Source organism: Fukomys damarensis, unplaced genomic scaffold, assembly GCF_012274545.1.
Source record: "Fukomys damarensis isolate Sample0158 unplaced genomic scaffold, DMR_v1.0_HiC HiC_scaffold_4, whole genome shotgun sequence".
Taxonomy (NCBI): domain Eukaryota; kingdom Metazoa; phylum Chordata; class Mammalia; order Rodentia; family Bathyergidae; genus Fukomys; species Fukomys damarensis.
This window is the reverse complement of record NW_022900916.1, coordinates 59,884,053-59,905,661: the sequence shown is the minus strand read 5'-3', so window position 1 is coordinate 59,905,661 and position 21,609 is coordinate 59,884,053. Positions and strand designations below refer to the sequence as shown.

The window sequence follows — 21,609 nt, the reverse complement described above, 5'->3', positions numbered from 1 at the left end:
CAAAGGGAACAGTCCACATCCAAAGCAGAGCCACGACGAGGGAGCTCTGGGACCAACCTGACACAAAAGAGGTGCAATGGCTGGAGACAAAAGCAAAGAAGTGCAGGCCACCTGGGTCACACCCTGCCGTTCTGAGCATGTGGCCTTTATAAATACCGCACAGAGAAGATCTATATTAGATACAAATTGAGGCTGTTTATTAGCCTTTTCATCAGAATAGAGGAAATAAGAAAAGGAGAGGGGAGTGAGAAAGGACCTAGGAACACAATCCAGATTTAAAGCAGAAAGCATCAAAGTTTCAGAGGTGAGATGTGTGATCCACTGTTTTCCACTCTGCAGGTAAGCAAAAGTGAACAACAAACACATGATGCTGGCGACTCTTAACAAAGGAGTGAAAAATTGGTTCTCAGCCATTCCAATTAGACAATTCTTTTTTCCTCACTTAATTTCACAAATCAATTGGAATCTAATCACTCTGCAAACTTACAGTGTTAATACATCTTACCTTCAGTAGAGTTAAAGTCCAATTAGCATGCTTTTCATACACATGAATCTTGTGAGCCAGCAACTCAGCTATATAGACATACCTTCAAAGAAGCAAGAACTACATCAGAGTTCTCGAATTGATGCAATTCTAAAGGTTACAGTGTGCTGTAAAAACTCTATCCATGGAAGACCTTCATACTTGGAGAATGAAAAATGGAGCCCATCTCAAAGCACACTAATTTCTGAAAGAGCTTGATGAGTTTACAATGCATGAAGGGGTTTTATCTCTGAAAAGTTATTCCTGATGGTGGGAATCTGCTCATCCCTAATTAGTAGGGATCTTAGTATCTTGATTTGTCAACACAACGTCAAGCCCCAGGCTCTGCACTGCAGAGGACAGTGAGCTCTCCTCATGGAGGCTGCAGGGATGGCCCGTGATGACAGTCCCTTCTTTCAGGCCAGAGAAAATACAAGAGATCAAGTGCTTGACTCGGCCCAAGAAGAGTCTTCCTCTCCTCCTGCCCTGAACTCAGCCCCAGCGCTGTGGATTTAGGATTTTGTATAGTGTGCAGTACCAAACACTACAAAGATTCTTGGGGAGCACAGAGTGCCCCAGAGCAGAAGGAGAAACGACGGCCTCACTGTTTCTTACTTTCAAAGACCAGGGCCAATATAAATAACTGAAAGCTGTACATTGATTTTTTTAAGTGTATGTTACTACTGCTCTAAAATCCTTGATAGTATGAGATGAGGAAAGGCATGGATGGATAGACATATAGATTTTACACGTGGATAATGCCACCCAAAGTATGGTCCCTAGACCACAAACACAGCACAAACACTGTACAGGAACTACATCACTAAGAACACTGCTGAGTGAAACTGGCTTTTTTTTTTTTCATAGTAAGATTTTCTTGAAGGAAGAGTGCTTTGATTTAGATCTTGATACTCCTTATCTTGTCACAGACCAGTACCATAGATAGATGTAAATACATAGACATATAGATATAGTTAAATATAGATTCTACTAATATAATTATACACTCAAAAATCTTCAAAACAAATCTGTTTGATAATACCAAATGTTTAGTACAATTCCTTCTCCCCCTCTCTCTGTCTCTCTCTCTGTCTCTCTGGACTGGGAATCAAACTTGGGACCTTGAGCTTGCGAGGCAAGTGGTGCACCACTGAGCTAAACCCCCAGCCATACAATACTTTCTCTTGAAACATACCTTTTCCACTCAAATGAAAATACAGGATACCTTCACTAAAAAGAAATGTTGGATCTGATAAATCTTACTCCTTGAAAAATTAAGAATTTTACCTTTTTCCTAATTGCATTTAAGACTACATATTAAAGTATATTGCATTACTTAGAAAAGAGCTGTGTTCTAAAGCTATCTACTAAGAACCTGAATAAATCCATTACATTCTAATAAGCATACATACTTGCCATCAGGTGAGATACTGATTCCGTTTGCAAAATCAAATCCTTCTGCCACCACATGAACGCCCTCTGGACTGTAATAAGCAACGTATGACCATGCTAAACCCAGGTACATCTCCCAGGACTTGAAGTATGGGTCAGCAAAGTAGTGATCATTTGTGGCATAAAAGTGTTCTGGTCCTACAGCCACAATATCATTCACACTACAATTAAAACACACGCAAAATGTACAGGTGAAGGTATGATATACCACAGGATTATAAGTTGGCTTTCATTCATGTCTATTCCCAAAATCAGGGTGTGGGAGAAACTTTGTATTAGCTATAAAGGCCTAGAATTAATATGGAATCAGTCCTGTCTGGCCAATCTTCAGGGATGATAAGGCTTTAAGAAATCCTAAGAGTGATTACAGCATTGTAATGTAACAATACTATTGGCTATGTCTTGAAAGTAGTGTTATGGTATGATGGTGTGTGCGCGCGCGTGCGTGTGTGTGTGTGTGTGTGTCCATGTGAGCGTGTAGATGCCCTGTATTCATCAACTACTACAGGAGGCCAGCAGTCAGAGCAAGGTGAGTGTGTGCTCACAGGGGACTGACTGTCTGCTAAAGGTAGAAAGCAGTGGGGAAAACGTCAAACCAGTAGCTTGAAGACTTGTGTTTCTAAAGCTCTGTACTGTTAGCTGTGCAATGGAGGGGAAATCAATCATTTCACAAGGCAGGGCCTCTATTTCCTTATCAATGAAAGGAAGATGATAGGTCGGTCCATCTTCCAGCCTGAAAGTTTTGTGATTCTAAACTGAATAAGATGTCCATGTACAACAATGTTCAGAAATAGATTGCCTGGTTTTCTCTCTCTCTCTGATTAGGATTCTCTCTGTGTCACTGAAAATGTAAGATATACAAGTCTATTTTTCTGCTTTAATGGGTACAATAGCAAACACATAAGTGAGTCATTCCTTGCTGATCGAGGTGATGGAAGTTCCCCGGGGCCATGATCTGAGAGAAAATTATCTTTGCTTTGCTGCAGAGTGCGTAATGGCCAGTGCATCAGCTCTGACGCAGCTCTGGACTCTTGGGCAAGAAAGAAAAATATGCAGAGCTTCTGTTTTCTCATCTGCAAAGAGAGGTTAAATGATTTTCCCAAAGTTATACAGCTCATTAATGAAAGGCTAAGGGTCAGAATCTTAATTTGTGGAGTTGCAGCAAGAATTCCAACGAGGCAATGCCTATGGTGTGCTTTGCAGGAAGCCTGACACTCATAAATCCTCAGTCGATGGAAGCCACTACTCCTACATGGAAAAATGGTGAAGGACTGAGGAAAAGTCTGTACAGGCTCAAGGTATGAATCTGTGCTCTGGTTTCCTGTTTCAAAAGTACATTTCTGAAATGTGTATGTCTCACTATCACTTGTCTGTTTTTCATTTAAAAATGAGCAGAGTGGAATGGTTTACAGCAATAGTTTTGAAACCTGATGGACTCCCTTTGAATCCTGACCCTGCCTGTTACTGTCACAACATGGGACTACAGTGTGTCACTGCACTTAGAGCTACTTCTCTAACATGCAGTTTTCTCTCTAGACTTTGAAAGACTGGGGTAAGAAGGAGATGAAATCATGTTTTTGAAGGTCTCAGCACCATGCCTGGCATACAGTAAATGACCAATAGCAATACTTGTGGTATAATTAGTAGTAATATATTGTAATTATAATAAATGTAGAAATTGAAACATTAATAAAATAAACAACCATCAAAAGTTTTTATTACATGTGGCTAATACCTGGGTCAAAAGAAACAAATTCTTGTTATGTATGGTGATTTGGTTACTTTTAACCTGGTTCTATGCTGCGAAAGTCCAGTATTCTTGTAATTTTTCCATTAAAAGAAGTCCAGTTCTGGGAAATTTGACAAATCTCAGATTTCCAAGATTAAATGGTGGAAATAAAATCAAATAAATTTTTCACTCTGGACTCAAGGTACCGGGATTAAAAATCCTACCTGTACCATTTATTTATGGTAAATGAAGCAACTTGACAAATACTCCAGGTTTAAAAATTTTAAAGATACATAATGGGTATAAAAATAACACCCAATTAAGAAGGCATTTGTAAAAAGTCATTAAAATCATGTTTGGGTTGGTTAGTGTGGCCCCTGATTTAGAGCCCAAAATCATTAATTCTTGTCACTCTTATTAACATTGGTCCAGATTCTCCATATATTGTCCTATTTTAGACCTTAGTATTCTTTATGTCCTTTAAACACTCAGTGACTTCATTCTTTCTCCCAATACATTTGCCGAGTGAATTCATGGATAAACTCTTTTATCCCAGTCTGTTCTCTAAACTTACACTCATCCTGGGGTGAAGAAGCCCTGGGTAATGCTTCCTACTTGACCACTAGTCAGTTGACCTTGGTCCAGTATCTCAATTTCTCTCCAAACTCAACTTTCTTACCTTCAGAACCATCAGGTAAGAAAGGAGAGGAAGCGGCACAGGTGACAGGGTGGGAATATGTGCCATGCACGTGGTGAGATACCTACAAAAGGAGCCCAACCCAGACTGAAAAACCTCAGGGTGTTGAATGTTGTCCAGAAATTGCATATGTAGAGGTTGGGATTCCAGCAAGTCAGTAACAATTGGGAGGTAAACATTTTAGAAGATAGTGTCAGATTATATTCCTAAATCTATCCTTAGTCTCATAAACTAAATCTTCATAGGGTCAGAAAGGAAGTTGACTTTGTTTTGGATTGACCAGGATTTTCTTTCTCTGTGTATCATATGGTCTAGGAGTCTAGTATGGAATTGAGTGTTTTCTAAGACCTGCTGTCCCATAAATTGTGCTCAATCTAGCAGCAGTAAAGACAGTACAGGGATGCCTTAGATAGACTGGGTTTTCAGTTCTTTTGGATATATGCTTTGAGTTAACATCAGTGTCTATGATTCTTCTATTTAATATAAATAAAAATAAGTAAATGAGCTCAAAATACGGAACTCATCTATGAAACATATTTATGTTTGGAATATTGTCTGGTCTTGGAGCCAAGGTTTTCTTGGTAAAAGTTTGCATGGATATCTGACTTTAGGAGCGATGAACTAGCACCCGACTGGCCTGGTACATGAGGTAGAGAATGGGCCTTCTCGGAGGCCCAAGTCCTAGCAAGTTTCTTCATAAGAATATTTAGAGGAGTTTGTGACCATCAGGAATGGGTGTTGAACCAGGTCCTACCCAAAATGAAAAGCTAAGCGTGGACAAATCATCCACTACTGCTAAAGGAAAATAAAAACATGCTGTATCTCAGTACCTAGGCAGAAGTTTGTGTTGAATGGTTTTCAGGTGCAAAAGTGATTTTTCTTCTTGAAATTTAAACAACTCCACTGTAGACTTGAAATCTGGATGGTTTACGACCAGCAGGTACACAGTATTATCTGAGAGGAGATTAAAAACAAAAATCAAAGCATTAAATGATCCCTCGGCTGTCAGCTCTGTCTCCAGAAAGCAATTTCAACCCACCTCCGATGAGTACTTAGGATGTCAGGCACGTGAATATTTCCATCTCTTTGTACAGAGAAGCATTTCGGATGGAGCCAAAGAAGAGTGTCTAAAGGAAGAATGGGTGACAGAATCTAAAAACTCAAAACTCCACAGGAAGAAAAATATCCTCAACTTTAGAACGAGTGTCACACTAATTCCACAGTGAGGTATTAGAGCTGCTGAGGCTTTAATGGTCTCCACAGGACGCAGCGTTCAGACAAAAGGGATAAAGAAGTAGAAACTGCTGGTAGAAGGCAGCTTAGGTATGATGATTGGCACGGTATCAGATAACAGGTGCCATAAGCAGAACAGCTGAAGAGGAGCAGATGGAAGCGTTTTCCATGAGCTAGTGGGACGCTAGGACCTGAAGAAAATTGGTCCCAGTGGTCAAAAAGACGTGATCAGAGCTTAGCAGGTGATGCACGATGACGGTCTCCACCTTAAGAGCGGTAAATCTTTGGGAACCTCTGACATGAACACATTGGTGTTTGAGGGCAATGATGAGACGTGCAGTCGGTTGAACCCAAGAGAACTGAAGGAGGACTACGATGCTCTTGATGAACCTAGTCCACCAACAAGTGTTTACTTATTTGTCGTGAAGTGCTTAAGCAAAAGTGAAGAACGAGAGAAAGGAGAGAGAGAGAGAGAGAGAGAGAGAGAGAGAGAGAGTGGAGAGAGAGAGAGAGAGAGAGAGAGAGAGAGAGAGAGAGAGAGAGAGAGAACGACTCTGTCCACAAAAGGACATGACAGGCTTTTGATGGAAGGCACTGACGGCCCTGGTGATGGCTGAGGAATGAGGGAGGCAAAAGTTAAACACAGGAGTCCCAAAACGGTGGAGCTTCTCCAAGACAAAGTGTCTAGAGATTGGAAAACTATAGCTTAGAAAGTAACCTGAGTGAGTGGAGTTTACCCAGAAACCATGAGAGAACTTTTTCACAAAAGAGAAGAAAATAGGATTAAGTGATACAGAAGAGATCACACAGCCGAAAAGGGGCTCTACAGCGCTACCTCCGGTGTCTGGCTAGCTGCCAGATGGGAGACAGAGAAACTAATCATTTTTTGCTCACAGAGACCTGCATTGGGATGGCAGGAATCACGTTCATTGGGAACCAGCGAGGGAAATGCAGAACACTGCTTCCTGAACGGCCTTCCGTGGTGAGCAGCTGGTGAGCGACCTCAGCGCAAGTGCCTGCCCCTACAACCTTGGAGCAGGAGCTGGCGGGGTCCCCTTTGTAGGGAGGGGCTGGGTGGCTGAACCTGGATCCCTGAGCAGCCCCTCAGCTGCTTCACACGGCCAAATTCCCGGATGAGGAAGGACAGTCACGGGAGAGCGCACTGCATGGGGGGCGTCTGCTGCGAGGCAGGGGCTGGTGAAGCCTGACCAGGCCCCTCGGTCAGAGGCCGGGTTCAGGCTGAGCTACACGGGACAGGAGGCTACACTGGCCCTGTCCTCACGGTGAGCAGATCTCTCCATACTGCGCCGCTCTGGGCCGGATGCTCCTTAGAACAGCGTGAAGACAGGCAAGGCCTGGCCTGAGCTCGGCCCCTAAACCCAGGCTGAGGGAAAGAGCCGTGTGTCCAAGAGATAGATAGAAAACTTCCTTTTACTAGTCTTTACTTGGTTGAATTACTTTTTAAAATTTTTTATTTTACTTTTTTTAATTCTTTGCTGTTTTCCTTCTTCTGTACATACTCTCCCGCAATTTTATTCCACTATTTTACCCTTTTTGCCTTTTATGAACACATCTGTGTATTTGTGCTTCACTTACTCTTGCCTTTTTTCCTCCAATATAGTTTATAGATGTACTTGAATTCTCCCTTGGAACCACTGAGCTAAATCCCCAGCTCCTATCCATATTTCTTCACCTGACTTCTTTCTCCTGTGCCTTATTCATTTTCAGTTTTTCTTTTCTTTCCATTCTCCCTTTTAATTTGTCTCCTTTTAACTTTTTCTCTAATATGTATTATCAGTCGTAGAATCTTTTCCCATCCCCATATCTCACTACCACTTTTGTGCTCAGTTTTCCCGTCTAAATATATAACATACCCTTAACATATACAGGATCCTTTGCCTGCCTCCTACTTCCTCTTTCCCATTCCACATAGCAGAGGACCTAAAACAGACAAACAAACCCTTTTTTCTTTTTCTTTTCTTCTCTTTTCCCTCCTCTGGCATTACCTGATTCCCCAACCCTCTGGGCTTTGGACAACTGATTCTATAAAATAAATGCTGAATGCTGTTTTCACCATTAGAGGAGACACAGCAATCATATTTAGTGCACATTAACTGTGGGTAAATACTTGGGCTGTTAATTCGCTTACACTATGATTGTAGATTTCTTCTCTAGGCTAAACGGAGACCCAAAACAGGGCCTCACGTTGTTTTATTTCTCAACTGGCCCTGATAGTTACCACTGTAACAGATTAGCCTGCTTTGGCTGTAGCTGATTTGACTGCACAGGAATACTCCTGACTCAGTGGACAATTCTGTGCCAGTGAACCTGTCTGCTAAATCCATCATCACACCCAGCAAGAGGGCCAACAAGAGTCCTAGCCCAAGAACTCAGACTGGATCAGACTCTGCAAGAATAGCTGCAACCTGATACAAAAAGGTTCTGAGTTAACTTCACTACTGCAGTGGTGGGATACCGGGGTGTGAGCACTCCAACTCTAGCAAAGACGCTACTTGGAAATCAGATATGCAATAAAATTTAATCTGTGTTCCCACTGGACATGTCATAGGTTTAAGTGTTAATGTGCATCTTGGTTTAGTTAGTAATGGAGTGCTCCAAGCCAGTATCACTCTAATCCCCAAACCAGATAAAGACCCATCTGAAAAAGAAAACTGTCAATCTAAAAAAGGAAACTGACAATTTCCTTAATGAACATAGATGCAAAAATCCTTAACAACAACATATTTGCAAATAAAATGCAGCACATTATAAAAAAGTTCATACATCATAATCACATAGGTTTCATCCTACAGATTCAAAGATGGTTCAATAGATGTAAGTCAATAAATGTATTGCATCACATAAGGTCAAAAACCATATGATCATATCAATAGATGCAGAAAAGGCTTTAGGGCTGGGGATCTAGCTCAGTAGTTCCATCACCTGTCTCACAAGCACAGGCCCTGAGTTCAATCTCCAGTACCAAAAAAAAAAAATTTTTTTAAAGGTGTACAGGAAATGGGAAGGGTAGTGGAAAGGTAAAAAGGAAAAGGCAAAAAATGAGAAAATGGAAATAAAGTATTTGTAAATAGGGAAGGGAGGAGAGGGTGACGGGAGGGCAGGGATAAGGGGAAAAAATACAACCAAGACCTGTCATGCAAAGGTACAAGATCCCAATGATGAATGTAACTATACTGCATACCTAAAATGTACCAATAAACTCAATGAGAAAAAAAGGCTTTAAATCCAATATCCCTATATATGATTTTTAAAAAATGAATAAAACAGAGATGGAAGGACCATACCTGAATATGACGAAAGCTATATATGATAAACCAACAGCCAGCATCATACTAAATGGAGAAAAACTGAAAGCATTCCCCCTAAAAGCAGGAACACGACCAGGCTGGCTAGTCTCACCACTTCTATTCAATGTAGTACTTGAAACATTAGCAAAACAATTAGACAAGAGAAAGAAAGAAAATGTATACATACAGGGAACAAAGAACTAATCATCATTATTTACAGATGGCACAATATTCTTCATAGAAGACCCAAAGAACTCCACCAAAAAAACCTCTTAGAATTAATAATAACCTTCATCAATCTAGCAGGATACAAGATCTACGCAGAAAAATCATTAGTATTTGTGTATGCTAACAATAACCTGGATGAGAAGGAAATTATGAAAATAATATCATTTGCTGTAGCTTCAAGAAAAATAAAATGCCTAGGAATTAACCTAACCAAGGAAGTGAAAAACCTCTACAAAGAAAACTGCAATAGTCTGAAAAAGGAAACTGAAAAAGACATGAGAAAATGGAAAGATGGCCTCTGCTCCTCTATAGGCAGATGCAATATTATCAAAATGGCCATGCTCCCAAAAGTGTAATACAGATTCAGTGCTGTCCAAATCAAAATAACAATAGCATACTTTACAGATCTAGCGAAAACAGTCCTAAAGCTCATATGGGGCCAGAAGAGACCCAGAATAGCAAAAGCAAGTTTGGACAATAAAAGCATATCAGGTGGCACAGCAAAACCTGACTTTAAGCTATAATACAAAGCAATAGTGATAAAAATGACATGGAACTGAAACAAAAGTAGATACACAGATCAATAGAACAGAATTGAGGGTACAGAAACTTCCTACGTCACATTCAGCTATTTGATCTTCAACAGGGGAGACAAAGGCACATATTGGAGGAAAGACAGCCTATTCAACAAGTGTTGCTGGGAAAATTGGTTATCTGTATGCAGAAGATTGAAACTAGACCCTTATTGCTCGATAGAAAATTAAATTCAAAGTGGATCAAAGATCCAAATATTGAAACAGAAACATTAAACCTACTGTAATATAAAATCGGTAAAACACTTGAAGACATAGGTATAGGAAAATATTTTCTAAGCAGAAGCTCAATTATACGAGAAATAGCAAGAATAAACAAATGGGATTATATCATCAGACTAAAAACTTCTTTATAGCAAATTAATCAGTCAACAGAATGAAGAGGCAACCTGCAGAATGGGAAAAAAATTTTCACAGCTACTCCTCAGACAGAGGACTAATATCTAGAATATATAAAGAACTCAAAAATTAAATCAGCTAAAATTAAAGATCTCGTCAAGAAATGGGCAAGAGAAATGAACAGATGCTTCACAGAGGAAGAGATACAAATGGTTAACAAATATGAGAAAATGCTCAACATATCTGGCCATTCGAGAAATGCAAATTAAAACAACACTAAGATTTCATCTTATTCCAGAAAGAGTGGCCATCATTAAGAAATCAAATGGTAACAAACCTGGCAAGACTGTGGTCAAAAAGGAAACCTTCATTGTTGCTGGGAATGTAATCTAGTACAACTATTATGGAAACCAATATGCGGATTTCTCAAACAACTAAAATTAGAAATTCCATATGACCCAGAGATCTCTGATAGGTGTCTTTCCCCAAAAGCTTATGATATCACACTACATGCACACCAATGTTTATGGCAGCATGAAGCAAATAGCTAAATCCTAAATACAGCCTGTATACCCATCAACAGATGATGGGGTAAAGAAAATGTGGTATTGATATATAATGGAATACTACTCTGCCATAAAAACGACAGCTTTCAGACATTTGTAGGAAAATGGATACACTTGGAAAATACAATGCTGAATGAAATAAGCTAGACACACGAGCTTAAATACCACATGGTATCTCTCACTTGAGTGAGGCAAATTACAAACAAAGAGAGTAGTAAGGATGGATAGAACAGGACAAGGGGTTGAATCTCTTGCAATAGGGAAGTGATCTAAGGGAACAAGGGCAGGGGGTGAAGAAGAGAGGAAGGGGAAATAAGTAGAATAAAGATACACCATGTTCAGGACCCTAATATCCTCAAAGAATGTAAACATTACTTGCCATAACATGAGCTAGGATCAATAATATCAACAAGAATGAAAAATACATAGGGGGATTGAAAGAAGAGGAAGGGAAGAGGAGAAAAGGGGAAGGGGATTAAAAAAGAAGAAACAAGCTGTGATATGTACAGTAACAGCTCCCCAAGATGACTGTAAACGGCATGATCTGCAAACACGTACAAATAGAAAATTTTAAAAAGAAGCTAAACAGTGGGGATTAAAGTGTAGATTCATTTCTAAGGAAATACTGAAGATCCACACACAAGAATGTTTCGGCATTTTTGGAATGAGCATAAAAGTGGATAAAACCTGAGTAGTGGTGAGCAGATCAACTGTATTCTGGTGCTCCCACACAGTGTGATCCATAAGCCATTACAAAGTGGTTCTAAAGGAACTGTAAGAAAAAGGGGTCCCCGATATTTAATGCCACAGCAACTGATAGAAGGGTTTGTGTAATACTACGCCATGTTATCTTTAAACATACGCACATGCCAAACACTGTGTTTATTTGCACTTGAAAATATTTTAAAAATACAATATAATGTTGAATGGGCGAATCGATAGAAGACCATTAAAAGAAGCACTTTGTCATGGAACTAAAGGGCTGACAAGAAAATAACAGTAATACCAATAACTCAGATTTGGGAATATTCTAGAGTATAGGTATGGTGACCCTGACTTAAAGTTTCTGAAATGGAATAAAGAGGCAGTAAAAGGTTGAAAAGAATCTGGGAAGAGGCTCAAAAATCTGTCAATGAGTGACGAAAGAATTAGCAAAGAGAACAGCTAAGATCGGTCAGAACCAGGGCAGATGAGTGCACTGGGATATCAGAAGTGGGTGTTTTCTTGAAGGAAAAACCAATCCGAAGTAGAAAGGTGTGGTAGAAGTAGGAGGGAGAGAGAAAAGGATAGGGAAAGGAAGGCAGGAAAAAAGGGAGGAAAGAGAAAAAGGCTGCTTGTTAATAATAACAATAATATCACTGATGACTTTCAAGGCAGCAGTTCTCACTCCCTCAGTAGGGACAGTTGGGAAGGGACTGAACAGGGACCGTGTGATAAGGATGGGGAGATCATTGGTACAGATGCTTTCACCACTGGCACCTTTTATTCTGGACAACTTTGAGCAAGTGCTCCCTCAGACCACAGGAATCAGAATCACTGGGTGTTGGGATTTTTCAAGCTCATAGGTGTTTCTGTGTGCAACTGAGATTGAAAATTGCTTTAGAAATTAAGGAAATAGGAGCACATAAAACTGTGATAAAGGATGTAACAGGTTATGTTGAAAAGTATCAAACTGAAGAGCACAGAAGAGAGTGCAAGTGGGCAGGAAGGCAAAGAGAACGACAGTGCTGAGAGAAAACTGCCCATGACAGCTTCCCTTCATTTCCTTTCTTTATTGCTTTTTCTTGTATTACCAACAAAGTCTAGCCATGCAGTTCAGGCTGGACTTCAATTCTCTGTTCTCCAGCCTCCCCAGTGCTGGGATTATGGGTGTGCACAACCATGCCTGGATAGATCTTAGTGACTTGCTGTCACTGGATGTATAGGTCACAGAGCACTTAGGTCAGAAAAGTTTATTCCTGTAAATGCCTCACTCTTTCAAGTTGTTTAAAATGGAAAATCTATATTGAGTAGGGATGAGTACGATCATAGTAAAGAAAAAGATAATGTGAATATTGGTGTTTTATAATCAGAAACTTTATAAACCTTAATCATTCATCATTCTCAAGCATGTAAGTCACTTAAATATTACATTTAGTTAACAGAAGGAGTAAGTTTAAAACTCAAAAGAACATGATTCATCTTATGCTTATTGGTTGAGACAAACCAATATCCACTCATGGGCTTATTTTTGTTTCTGTTTTAAATTTGACATTGTATATCAGTAAGCAGTAAACACTGTTACCTTCATCGGTGAAAGTGCTAATCCCATGAGGGTTAAAGGAAGATAAATCCAATTTATTTCCTATGATTTTCAGCTCTAACACTGCTGGATCATCTTCCTTTAGATCCATCAGGAGTATTTTTCCAGGCTTATCAGGTGCAAAACTCTTTATTCCGGGAAATTTTAATCCCTTAAAGGCAAGAGGAAAAAAGTCAGGTACATGACAACCACTTCAAATGCTAAGAGCAGAGTTCAGTGGCAAGTGCATTTACATCAGCCACTCCTGGCCTTGCTACAGGGCTGGTCACAAGGCTTCACGAAGCCTCTTAGCTGATGGTTCAATAGGCCCTTGGGAGACACTGTAAGTCCCATGCTCCTGTAGATCCCACATACAAACCCTCCCATCACCTGCAGCAAGGCTGAAAGTGACACAACTACCAGCCTCCCAGAAAGGCATACAACTACTCACTTTAAATAAAGTAGTAGAAGGCGGCCTAAGTCAAAGATTTAAATTGCCAGTTTAAGAAAGTATTCCAGAATAAAATCACTGAAAGAAAACACTCACAGTACTAATGAAAGCCAGTCCATTCGGTAGTATCTCCAAGTCTTCAGCACCCACTTCTACAGAAAAGAGAAAGTACAGATTGTTTCCTGTTTTTGCAGGAGCTGGAGAGTCAATTTTCATCACCCTTAACTTAAAAATAGGGTACTTTTGACAAATTCAGAGTAATTTATTCCTTCGTTTATTAATTCAAGATATTGATGTAATTATATAGAAATGTAAACAGATTAATATCATTAACAAGTGCAATTAAAATTTATATTTAATATATTTGATTCAAACTGATGGAGTAGAGTTTTTTCCTCAGTCTGAAAATTGATATAAAGTTTATGGAAATTTTCAAAATGTACAAAAAGTACCATTATTTGAAAAGAACTTGCTGTTTTTCTAAAGATGCAGAGTAAACTATAAATATACATTGATGTTTAAGAGTTCCAAGTAGAACAGTTTGAAAACCATATTAGAAGTATAAATAAATTCTAAATGTTTGAATTTAAATGAGGATACATTTTGGATGATCAAGAACACCCATTTACTATTACTTACAAATATCAACAAAATATCACTCTTTCAAGTTAATTAGGCTTTAAGTACACATACATTTTTTAAAATTTCAATTAAGCTAGACACAAATGAACTATTTGGCTTTATATTCATACTCTTAATGGAGATGTATGCTTCTCAAATAATTTTGGTCAGAAGACTGGATGAGGCTTCTGTTCTAGCATTCAGAACTGTAGTCCACTGAGATATAATTGTAAAAACAAAAACACCAACCAACCAACACAAATAAGAGCACATATCTCAACAAGCTGGTTGGTTGAAACCAGAGGGGGAGTTGAATCCTGGGACATTGTCTGTTGGTTTTTCAACAGCTGGTATTCTTCTACTCTGTCATCCTTGCTGACAGGGCTTGCCTCCCACAGTGGAAACCAGGAATTACTTTCCAGCTTCCCTTGCAGCTAGGACACCAGCCTGTCCTCTAGCTTTGACTAATGAGATCTAAATGGAACTTTGTTGTGAGCTTCTGGAAAAAATTTCCTTTCCAACCTTCATGAAGGGGGGCCTTGTGGTAATTGCAAAGGTCTGTGACAGCTTTTTTTCCTTTAAAAATGTATTCTTTGCTGGATGCTTCATCTTCCTCTTTCTTTTGTCTTCTGCCGTCTCCTGGTTATATTACTATAAAGCCGAGACTTTTTATTGTTTCTATTGACCAAACAAAAAAAAACTGCCAACACACTATCAACATGTTGGTGAAGTCAAAAGTCAAACTATATGATATTTATAATTAACTATTGACTTAATAATACTCTCCTGGCTCAACATTGTATTTTTGGACAAAATTAAACTGGTGTATTTATGAAATAAATAGCAAGATCACACACTAGCAGTTTAAAATGAGACACTTCTTCTTCTCATACATACCTATTCCCTTAACAAGATTACAGTTAGGAAGTTCCACTGGTGTTACTTCACGGAAAGCATTAAGTCGTTTTCTAGAAGGGAGAATGGCACACACATGAAACTATTAAGATATTAGAATTAAGTTGTAAAGGTAAGCAGTCCACAAATTTCCCTTCACTGTACTTTGCCTCGGTTATAACCTCAGAGGCAGTGGCCCTGGTACCTGCAATGCTACGAGGCAAGGCCAGGGCAAAACCAGTGGGGACCTTGGGGCATGACATTGAATTGTGTAAGGACTCTTGTGTGCAGAGGTGAACAGATACACAAAAGAGACACGTGGTGTCCTCTCTAGTCTCTGTGCACTTTGCAGGACTAGGAACTATTTCATCAATCATGTGGAGACTCCTACGTGGAAAGTTCCATTAAATGGCAACATGGCTCCAATTTAGCCCATTAATGCTTCAGAGCTGCTGACAGATAACCCTCCTAACACCTCCCCAGACTGGCTCCACAGTCAGGCCTGGGCATCTGCTTTCAGACTTGCTTTCACCTTATAAATGGTGTGTTTAAAGGATTTGAAACTTCAGAAAATTATAGCCAAAGCCAGGCTATACAAAAGCTTTACATATGCATACCTGCACACACACACACACACAAGCAATTTATTAAATCTGAGTATATAAATATGGGGAAATTTGGGGGGAAGGACAAATTAAAAAGGAATAGATGTGAGAAGGAGATGCCATCGGGCTTCCTGAGCAGAGCAAAGGGGAAGCATAAGAAACCAACAAAAAAACAGACTATAGCTTAGCACAGAGAATTAAACAATACATGAAATTTCAAGAACAGATTACATATTTTCAAAAACACCTAGGAATCTTCCTAAACATAGGTTGAGGAATTTTTCACCTTCCTTCCTGGAGATTTAGTGTCACTGAAGGAGGAAGATGGGCTAGAGGTAAACAGACACTGCGTACAATTCTTACCAACATGCTACACACTGCTAAGGATTTATCACTGAGCTTTCATTCATTCGTTTATTCAGAAAAAACCAGCATGTTCTGCTGCATTCCACTGGCTACAGATTCCACTGTCATAGTGGGTCTGGCCTGGTGATCTGTTTTGCGGAAGCATCCCCACTGGCCTAATGGACAGTTAGCACAGAGAACCACAGATAGACAGAAGAACATGAGAGGAGAAAGGTTTGGTCTGGAAGGAGATTCTCGCTTTCGAAACAATCAAGGTGAACTTAGAAGTCAGACTTCAAGGGAAGCAAGATCTGACATTTTATCTGGGAAGCCATAATGGAAATCTGACAGTATAATTACAAAAGTTTACAAAAAATAAATAAAAAGGAAAACAATAAAGAAGTGGTCCACAAACTTTCAGGCTCAGAAACACATTAGGAAAAGCTTTGTACGTGGCACAAATGCACACGCAACACACACTCACACCTCACCCCCATTTGAAAAAGGTTGACAAACAAATCCCTAATCCATGTGATATATTCTTACCTTTTCTGTTCAATTTTACATCATTTATTTAAAAATGCTGGTGATGGTCTACTAAATGGATTGTGAACCATCATTATGAAAGACCCCAACCTAGCAAAGGTGCAGCCGGTATTCATACAGATGCCCCAAGGAACTCAAAAGATTGATATGAAATGCTAAGGATAAATGAAGACCACAGTTAAGGACAATGCACAGAGTGGTCTGGAAAAAGGGAGTCAAGGATGTGAAATTGCTGAATGGGCCCGAACTTCTCGAAAATACTGAACAGCCAAATTAGCTGCCCCCCACAAATGCACAGAAAGGGTAAGCCTGGCTCATAGGGTTCATTAAATGTGATCAGTGCGCAGAGGACAGAGAAAGGCAGAACTGCTGGGGTCCTGTTCTAATCCACACATCTCTATCCTGCAAGATGGTCTCGAACCTGCAAATGGTAGAAGAGTCACAATGAATGACAGCTCAGCTCAAAAGGAAACATTAAGTCTGCACCAGCTCTTTGAGTTTTAATTCATGGCCAGCACAAGTCTTATCTCAGTGGGCCAGCATTGACACAATAGTTCAAGTGCTGTGCACACCTTCATTTAACCTCCAAATACCTCCCAGATGCACTGTTCTCCCTAATTACAGATGACTGGATTAAGAGGGCTTCTAAGGCCACATTGTTATAAAATGGCTAAGCTGGGGTTGGAAGCCAAGCAGGAAAGCAAGTCTCCCATCGAATCCTCTGACAAGGAAAAATTTATGAACAGCATTGCTTAACAGCTGGAAGAGGCACTTGATTCTGTACTACTTTATCCAGAGCATATCTTACTGCCTATTCTGAAATTACCAGGAAATATTTTGTCAGGAGCTTGATGAAGTTCAAATGTTCCAGGTCTGAGTGATAAGGCTCACTGTCTGAGATAGGTCCCTGGTTCACAAGCCTCTGAAGTCTGTCCAGAAATTAGCATTTGCAAATATACAAATATATGCTGGCCCCTTTTCAGAGAGAGAGAGAGAGAGAGAGAGAGAGAGAGCGCACTGCACATCCAGAAGTCTGTTCTGGAACTTTGGGGCCACATGTGTCCTCAACAGACAAGTTTCTGCTGCCCTTCACTCTGCATTCACTCAGTTTCCTTTCTGAGACCTACTATGTGCCAGGCTCTGGGCTAAGGGCTCTCACATATATTTCCTCATTTAATCTCCTTTGGGACAAAGATCCCTGTTTTTCTTGTTTTGTTGGTAAGAAAACTGAGGTTCAGAGAAGCCAGGTCATTTCCATGTGGTCTCTTATTTAAAAAGGTAGAGTTGGCTTTCAAAAGCAGGTGTCATCTGAAGACCAGGTAAAGGCAGCAGTTTCTACTGTTTGAGAAACATGGCTCCGTCAGGTTTGGTGAAAAGGGCGGTGCAAGACCCAGGCACAACTCCTGTCCGTGTCAGGCTAACTCATGTGGTGGACTCTGTCACCACAGCAAAGCCACTGGAGAGATTTCAAACAGGAAAACCTAGCATAGGGCTGAAGGCCACAAAAACCATCAAATGAGATGAGGCATCCCATAGGGGAAGATCAAGGGATGGGGAGCTGCAGCAGAGCCCCGCATGGCTGCACCATGCCCCGAGTGCCTCTGGGCAGCTCTACAAACACCAGCCTGTCTGCCACTGCCCTTTGGTACCCTGCACCTGTGACCCTTCACTGCCACTGGCCAGCGTAGGAACCTGCACCTCCGCGGCTTCTGCCGCCTCCGGCCTGCCAGTCTCCCAAGACTGTGCATGCCCCAGCTCCAGCAGCGTCCCTCTGCGAGGGATTGTGGGAAATCAAGGTCTCAGGCTCCGGGACCTTTGTCTCGAGAGCAGACAAATGTCCCCGACAGGGACGACACCCCTGTTAGCAAGAGACGCGACTCCCGTACAGAGCCGAGCGTGGGCCAGATCTGCAACAGTTAGGGAGAATACGCACGTGTGTAGGAGTGTTGTTCACTCTGTCCCCGGCACCCAGAACAGTGCTATGGAGATAGTAGACATTCAAGAGATGCTGGCTTCTGGTAAGCATTTCTGCTGTAGAAAACTCCTGTCTCGAAGATGCCCCAGTCTCCATATAATGGAACTGTAATAATTGTATATTCCCCTCGGATGATGATGTGTTAAGATATATCAGAGCCTGGAGAATGTACATACTGTGTGGCCAGTGATTTATAGAATTTATTATAAAGGAATAATAGACCTGATGTATAAAATGGCGTGTTTGTAATACAGCAAAATGTAAGTGTCCTTTCATGTAAAATGTTATATTGTATATTTCTAGAATGAAATATTATGCAGTTATTAAAAATGATGGGATGTGAGTGAAAAAATTAGGTGACATAATAACGACCCTTCCTTGTGTCCCTTCCCTGTCCCTTTTCTTTTCCTCACGTTGCCCCTCCACCTGCAATGCCCTTTATTGCCTTCTCCATGGAGAGGGCCTTCCACGACCTCCTGCAGGTGTACCTAATCTTCCTAACTCCCTGTCCATCCTCATGACACTTCACATGTGTATGCACTGGGGCTCTTGACCTGTTGTTTTGTTGGCTTTTGGTTCTGTTACTCCCTGTGCACTCTGCCTTTGGTGAGTGAATTCTACATCCTGCCGATCCCTGTGACTTCCAGTAGGAACAAGGCGCCTGTAAAAGGAGGAGACTCTGCAGATGTCCTTGGCTTGTTATGTGGCACTGAAGCCTAGGGTGTCAGGTTGTGAAGGTGGTATGCGTGCATTGACTGGGGAAACTGAGGCTTGGAGGGTTTGTCCTTGGCCTAGGGTTTCAGTGAGGTATGATGATAGGTGAGTTTCCGAGATCTCACATGGCAATTACAAAGCAAACAATTATAGGACATCTATTATGTGCCGAATTTTGTATATACCTTACTGTGATATGTGTGATTATCCCGCAGTTTTCAGGCAGAGAACAAGGCTAAAACTTTTCTTGTGGTAAAGTTTTTTTTCCAGGTTTCAGTCTATAGTCAGCTAACTCCAAGGTAGGGCAGCATGGCAGAGAGGCACAGCAGAGGAGAAACAGCTAGTGACGTGGAAGTGGGAAGCAAAGAGCCATCAAGGAAGGAGCGAAGGAGACAGACCACCCAACTACGTCCCCAGGAATCCACCCTCTCCAGCCAGGCCTCACCTCCCAACATCACATTTAGCCATAAACTCATCAGGGGACCAATCCACTGAATCCAATCCATGATCCAGTCACCTCCCCAAAGCCCCACCTACGAGTGCTGGAGGCTGTGGAGGGACATCTAGCTATAAATTGCAACAGTGGTAAAATAACTTGAAAGTTGTAGAAATGTGACTTAACCCAGAAGATCAGAAATGCACCATGACCCTCTCCGCCACAATGGGCTGCCTAGAGTGGGCGTTGGACGGCAGGGGTGCACAGAGGTACTGAGACCGGCATTTCCTTCTAGAAAAGGGAAACAAGTGGTCTCAGCATTATGATGGCAATTTAGGAAAGTGCCCCTGCGGGCCCCACGCAGCAAGCCTGAGGTGCTGTTGTCCTGGGCCTTCCTGGGCTGATGCAAGGCCATAAGTTTTCAAGGATGGGCAGGGGCATGGGGCCCAGGGACACATTCTCCACCCTTCCTCTCTGTTCTTCCCTCCTCCTAAACTCAGAAAATCCCTCCGGATACCCTTTGTAGGTTTCCCCAAACTCCCCCAGCCTGATCCCAGTGACTGCCTCTGAGAGCTCTACATACATTTGCCCATCCCTGCAGATCAAAGTGGAAAGCACCGTGTGGGCCTGCCATTGCTTTGCTTCTCTCCCTTGGGCAAACTCATGATCTTCCCTGAGAGGGAGGCGCCATCTCTCCGAAAAGGGGATAAAGGGTATTTTTTGATTGTCCAAGACCTTTCGCTCTGGTTCTAACATGGGTGATGGCAGAAGTGAATGCCCTTTACAGAGTTGCATATCAACCCCCTGGGGAATCTGTGAAGCAAGGTTGGTCAGCTGAATAGTGTCAGACAGGGCCTGAGGTTGGACATGACAGGTTCCAGTAGCAAGGCGTTTGTGCCTTCTGACAGTGGTTGATTTCCCTGCCTACCCCTGGGTGGGCTACTCCAGGAGGCTCTGACCCCATCTCCCCTGTCTGTATAAACTCTCCTGACAACAGTTCTGTGATTAATGAAAATGCACAGTAGTTTTTCTATTACTTAAAAGTTTAAATCATTAACTGCTTTTTTCTAATATTTTAATATTTTGAGATTTCAAAATTCAATTAGAAGAAAAAAATCACAAATAGTGTGTTTAAAACCTATTCTAAGTGAAAGCTGCTAATTAGACCATAGAGCACATTTTTTTAAAATCCAAAATGTTGTGTTTATATTAATGTTTGACTTCAGAATAAATATTATTGACTAAATCTTGTGGGGTGATCTCTAGACTTTGAACTCCTGAAAAAGCTGCCACAAAATTTCCGATACATTCTTAAAACATTCCCTCCACCTCCAACACCCCAGCAGATTGTTCAATATTTTAAAGAGAAGCAGGAAAGTAACGTTTATTGCACAGCTACTATGTTCCAGGCCCCTTGTTAGGCGCTTCGTATTTGAGTGGGTATAATTGTTCCCAGTTTACTGCGGGAACTGAGTTTTTGAGATCAAAATAGTTTGCCCAGGATCCCACACTCAAGGGAAGAGGCAAGCGTGGGACACCAACCATGGACGCCAGGAGTTATCTCCTCTCCGCCCAGCCTCCTGGGGCCTCTGGACGCCTGCTCCTGCGTCCCTGGGTCCCCCGCATGCAGCTTTTCGGTCCCAGCTAGCAGGGTCTCAAACCGAGATTCTCCCGGCCTAGGAAGGTGTGCGTCAAGGCTCGCCATGGCTCTCCTATCCCTAAAGCCCGGGAACCAAGGCACCCAGGCCGTTACTGGGTTTTCTCCGCGGATCGAGAAGCAGGTGTGTAGCCAGCCACACAGCGCCTCATCTCATATCAGTGTCCGTGTGCGGACAACTTGCCTTTCCCGCCTCGCCTCGCACACACGAACCTGGGCAAACGTCCACGAAGCCCGGGTGGGATGCGAATCCCGTACCTTTGCGGACCCTGCTTTGGGGGCGGTGTGCTCCTGGCGCCCTCACCTCAGCCCGACTTACTGGTAGGAAGAGCGGTGGTCCCTGAGGAGGGCCAGCGCCAGCCCCGCGATGGTGAGCATCAGCAGTTTCGCCATGGCGCGCGGGGCACGGACGGGAG

At 41.6% G+C, this 21,609-nt stretch overlaps 1 protein-coding gene across 1 annotated transcript in view; it reads right to left on the bottom strand.

Annotated features, from left to right (window-relative positions):
* Pon1 (paraoxonase 1) overlaps window positions 1-21,603 on the bottom strand; it is a 28,644-nt gene extending 7,041 nt beyond the window's left edge. Inside the window, exons 1-7 of the mRNA XM_010603416.1 lie at window positions 21,513-21,603; window positions 14,919-14,989; window positions 13,497-13,552; window positions 12,953-13,121; window positions 5,232-5,355; window positions 1,936-2,136; window positions 506-587 (exon numbers count right to left, since the gene is read on the bottom strand). Of these exons, the coding sequence (XP_010601718.1) occupies window positions 506-587; window positions 1,936-2,136; window positions 5,232-5,355; window positions 12,953-13,121; window positions 13,497-13,552; window positions 14,919-14,989; window positions 21,513-21,586 (777 nt within the window). The 5' untranslated portion in view covers window positions 21,587-21,603. The remainder of the gene's footprint in view (window positions 1-505; window positions 588-1,935; window positions 2,137-5,231; window positions 5,356-12,952; window positions 13,122-13,496; window positions 13,553-14,918; window positions 14,990-21,512) is intronic.
* Between the last annotated feature and the right edge of the window lie 6 nt (window positions 21,604-21,609).